The 4845-nt window shown below is 38.4% G+C and overlaps 1 protein-coding gene across 1 annotated transcript; it reads right to left on the bottom strand.

The window, feature by feature from the left end:
• Nucleotides 1–2067: 2067 nt before the first annotated feature.
• Adam29 (ADAM metallopeptidase domain 29) lies at nt 2068–4317 on the bottom strand. The gene has a single exon (XM_013023767.1). It carries the CDS (start codon nt 4315–4317, stop codon nt 2068–2070), a length of 2250 nt encoding a protein of 749 aa, XP_012879221.1.
• Between the last annotated feature and the right edge of the window lie 528 nt (nt 4318–4845).

Raw genomic sequence — 4845 nt, 5'->3', positions numbered from 1 at the left:
AGTCTTGGAATTCAGTTTGCTTTCTGTTTGTGGATTCCACAAATTCCTCTCACAACTTCCATTTGTCGTATCACAGTCACACAAAGCCTTTTCCAGGCTTTCTTTTCATTCAACATATTTATCAGCAGTGTTTATAAAACATTTTGAGAATTATCCTCTAGATCTTTCATTGACTGTTCTATTACCTGGTTATTTTGAGTGGGAGTTGAGGTTCCTTGATTTACCATTTTACTTGTATATCTATGGTTTGTTCTGCTCAGTTGGAAACAAGAGCAAATCCAATCCCACAACTGCCTTTGCTGCAGCTCCCTAGGCTGCTGCCACCACCTTTGGTGGGTGCTTAATTCTGCCTTCTTATGCAAGTGGCTTATAATTTTCATTTATAAATCCATGTGTAATTATAGCTTACTTGGTGTGACTTACTTGGTAGATAACTCAATGCAACCCTAAAACTCTGCTTCTTTGGAAAGAGCTGTATTGGTTCTCTGTTTTCTTTCCACCATCTTCTCCCACATCTCCCTTTCAACATTTTAACCCATCCTTCCCCTACCCAACCCTTCCCTCATTGTTCATAATTTTGTAGGATATATATTGGGATTCATTTCTGCACTTTTCTCCCACTCTCTCAACATTTATGTACTGCTTTCCCCTTGATCCAATCACAATTCTTTACAGTACCCATATTTCCTAGTATGTTATTCACTGAAATTTGATTTTGAATTTCTAAGAAATTGATTTGAGATCTTTGAATTGACCACATTTCAGTTAGTACATTTGTACACAATTGCATACTACCCAACATATTTATGAGATGTAATCTAAATCTAGCTTCCATATTAGGAAGAACATGGATCCTTTGGCTCTCAGAGCCTGACATACCTTCAATGAACATAATTTTTACAAGACTTTGCATTGCTTTACAAATGGTAAAATATCATTCTTTCTAATTGGCAGGAAAAATTCATTGTGTATACATACTACATAATTTTCAGCTTGTTTTTAATGCATTTAAGTATAAACTTGTTATTTGGTGATATATTATTTGACAGCCCATGTAGAATTACATAAATTATAAATTATCCCCTTCATTTCATTGTGTAACCAAAATAAATTAGTAGTTGAAGAGGAAAGATCATCAAATAACATTTTAGAAGTAAACTTTGTAGCAATTTTAGAAATTATGTGAAGGCAGGATAAAGAAAAAAGTCTATAACTCTAAGGGAAATAACTTGTGATATCTCTTCATCATACTGTCTTCATTTTTCAGGTACTCAGATATCCATCAAAGAATATAAAAGAAAGAAAAAGATAGGGTAGAAAGGAGAGAAACAAGGAAGGAAGAGAAGGAAGGAGGGAAAAAGGAGGGGGGAAGAGTGAATTATGGAAAAAAGGAAGGAGGGAAGAACAAGACATTTTAGGGGCATGTTGCCACTATGTATTCATTATGAAATAGTAATCCAAAGAGGATTATTTCATTCATGAGGTTGAAGCATAATGGAAGAAAAGGAGATTATTAGAAAATTGAAGACTAACACTAAACTATGGATCTGAGACTTAATTCTACTGATATTGGTACTGCTAATTTAGTGCTGGACACATGGTATATATCAGATAAGAGCTTAAAGTGCTGGGATTCAGAACTCTGAGGCTCACAGTACAGACAGCTATGCTAGCATCTCTGAGGTTGGCAATGTGGTTGGTGAATTTAAAAACATAGGAGGCAAATTAAGACCATGTATCATTGTGAAGGCAAAAACAGCTTGGTAGATTTCTAGGTTACAGATCATTCTCTCTTACAGAATCCTATAATCCTCTAAGGACTCTGCTTTCACAGCAGAAATGTGGAATTAGTAAATGTAAATAAATATATAGATATAGATATAGAGATAGAGATAGATAGATAACAGGAATCTTACTGCTCATAATAAATAACTAAAAAATGTCCACTGCTCATTTGCCATATATTTTTTTTCAGGAAAAGAGAGAAATATAAGGGGAAAGTTTCCTTAAATTGTGCATTGTTCAAAGTACTATACTAAAAGCTATAAACACACTGGCATTTAAAATTTAACTGATACGGAAACTTTTAATGGATGATAATCTTGAGCTTATTACTGATGACCTTCTTGATGCAGATGGTTTGTGGCGAGACACAAAGCTCTGTGTACTTTGAGATCTTCCTTCTCCTTTTTCTTCGTCCTTATATATTTCTGTCACGCAAAGATAGACAAGAACACCTACTAAAATACACAAAATAATAAGCAGCAGAAGACACAGGTAACAAATCTTATTTCTCTGCTCTCTCTTCGGGGGTGGGCCACTGTCAACACTGCCTCCATGGCCTGTGCTTGCACAGTTGGGAGGGTCCCACAAATAGTTGCAATGGCAGTGATGTTTATTGTTGCAGATCCCTCTCATATTACACGACGTAGGAGAACAATTACTATCCAGCACGGAGATATGCTGGCACTGCCTACGGATGCAAATATGATCCACACCACACTCTATGCCATCTTTCACAGCACCAATGTCAGGTATTTTCAGGCCAGGATGGAAATCAGTTCCCCAGCACATGATGTTATTGAAGTTAGCAAGGTGCACAGTGTTATGCTCTGTCAAAACAGGAAGTTTGGACACATTGTCACACTGAACTCGGCCACACAGGACATCCATGGGATCGCATTTCTTATATGAAACACCATGTAAGCCACAATGACCAAAACGGGTCCCTTGGATGTTTATGTGATCATAGCAAATCTGATGTGCACTCTTGGACGTGGGGCCAAAAATGTCCCTACACAGTTTATTGCGGTCATTACATTCCCTTGCATAACAGTAAGAGGTCTGACTACAAGGAATTCCATCTTCCACATATACATCATCGGGACATTTATGAGAAGTTCCATTGCACCATTCTGGAAGATCACAGAGATTCACTTCTTTTCTACACATTTGCCCTGAGGGCAAAAATTTGCACTCTTTACTACAGCAAAGTCCAAAGGCACAATTAGATCCATAACTCAGAGTACAGTTGGGCATGCAACAGGGATCTTTTTCACAGCGCAGTAAAGGTCCACAGTCACATTCTTCTTCTCGTTCAACAATGCCATTCCCACAACGCTCAAAGGCAAATATGTCCTTCGTGTGTGTTGTTTCCATCATACACCTTGTATTCCTTACAATGTATTCAAAAAAAGCCTGATAACTACAATTGCTAAATTTAGGTGTGGGTGGGTTATCCTCATGCATTAAACATTTCCAGTGCCCACACTTACACATTGGTTCATCATGCGCCATGCCCAAATTATGACCTATATGATGACACACTGAAATTGCAAACAGCGTTACAGTTCTGTCTATGAATGTGACAATTGCACAGCTCCATGCTGGACGGCACATGCCTTTAACATGTGCTAAGCCACTTAGTCCTCTGAGGTGGTTATTTATAAAAAGGTGCACAGTATCATGAGGTATTCGAGGAGTAATGTTGGTCATTTTCCATCTGCAAAATAGGGACAGAGAATGCATTCCATTATATGTTTTAAATGGGTTTCTTTCAGTCCAGATCTCCAAACCACACATTAATACATTAATACCCATAGGAGCAAAAATTGTATCCACTATATTTGATACAACAAATAGCTCGTCCATCAGCTTTGACTTATTCTTTTCAAATCTGATGTATATACTATTATCGGCCACCATTGCATATTCAACAGTCCTATAATGGACCCACCAGCCTTCATACCCAGGCAGATATTGGTTCCGGTTGGATTGGGCACTCTCTTGCAACTCTATTGGGAGTGGAATTTTATCTGACATCATGTTAGATTTGCTGACATTTGCTGTTTCCTCACTGTATAACTTGTACACCCAGTGTTGAAATGTAGTAGAAGACGTTATGGGCATGATTTCATACGTAATGTTGTTTGTCTCTAGCATCCCTTGAAAGCCCCCGGTGCAATCACTCATGGCGACCAGCGATTTTGGGTCCCCCTCCACAAAGCCATAATAGTAACAGTTATCCTGAACATGAGGATAGTCCTCAAGCAGAGTACCCTGGTCTGTATAGGTGAACACTGGTAAGTTTTTGACTATCAAATTTTTCTTGGCCTTCATGTGGATGATGTGTCTTTGACCTTCAATGTGCAGGCTATAGGAAATCCAGCCTGGTATCTTCATTCTTCTGTCAGTGTCACTTAACCTCAAGGGAATTGCTACCTCTGGGGGGTAGTGATATTTGAGAGGCTCAGGCTGAGTGAGTCCCAAAATGGGCAGAGCCACTCCAAACCAGTGTAACAAGAATAAGATCTTCATGTATAACAGAGTTTCTATCGCAGTTATAATGAAATCCACTCTACACAAAAACGTTCGTTTAGAGAAAATGGATGTAAGAATCAGAGCTAGAGTGGCTGCTTCTTCTGAGATGGTTAATGTGCAGTACTACTGATTGAGGATCTGTCTTCTGCCAGTTGAATCATTAGAGCTACATCCCTGTAAAGCAAAATACAAAGCAGCATGTGAACAGAAGTAGTAATGAGGCAGTAGTAATGAAACACAGTGGCGGGGAAAAGGAGAAGTGTATAGGATAAGCAGTCTGTGATTTGATCAAGGAACTGGCTTCTTACTTGCTCTTGACTTGGATCTTAAAGCCTGACCGGGCATTAAAGTCTTCAGACTTTGCCTCCAATTGACTAACAAAAAGCTAGCCTGTAAGTGTTGCAGAAATATGAGAATTTACCACTATAATCAAGAATGCTAGTTTTCTAAAGGCTCCAAAATTCTTACCTTTACAAAAAGAGAAACACCAAAAGGAAGATTGTGGAGAGATGCGGTTAGTAGGTG

Source organism: Dipodomys ordii, unplaced genomic scaffold (genome assembly GCF_000151885.1).
Source record: "Dipodomys ordii isolate 6190 unplaced genomic scaffold, Dord_2.0 Scaffold4, whole genome shotgun sequence".
Lineage (NCBI taxonomy): Eukaryota > Metazoa > Chordata > Mammalia > Rodentia > Heteromyidae > Dipodomys > Dipodomys ordii.
Note: the sequence above shows the minus strand (reverse complement) of the source record. Positions and strands in the feature narration are given on the sequence as shown.

Excerpts from the sequence above, each read along its gene's own strand:
- Adam29 (XM_013023767.1), bottom strand. The coding sequence starts at position 4,317 with ATGAAGATCTTATTCTTGTTACACTGGTTTGGAGTGGCTCTGCCCATT.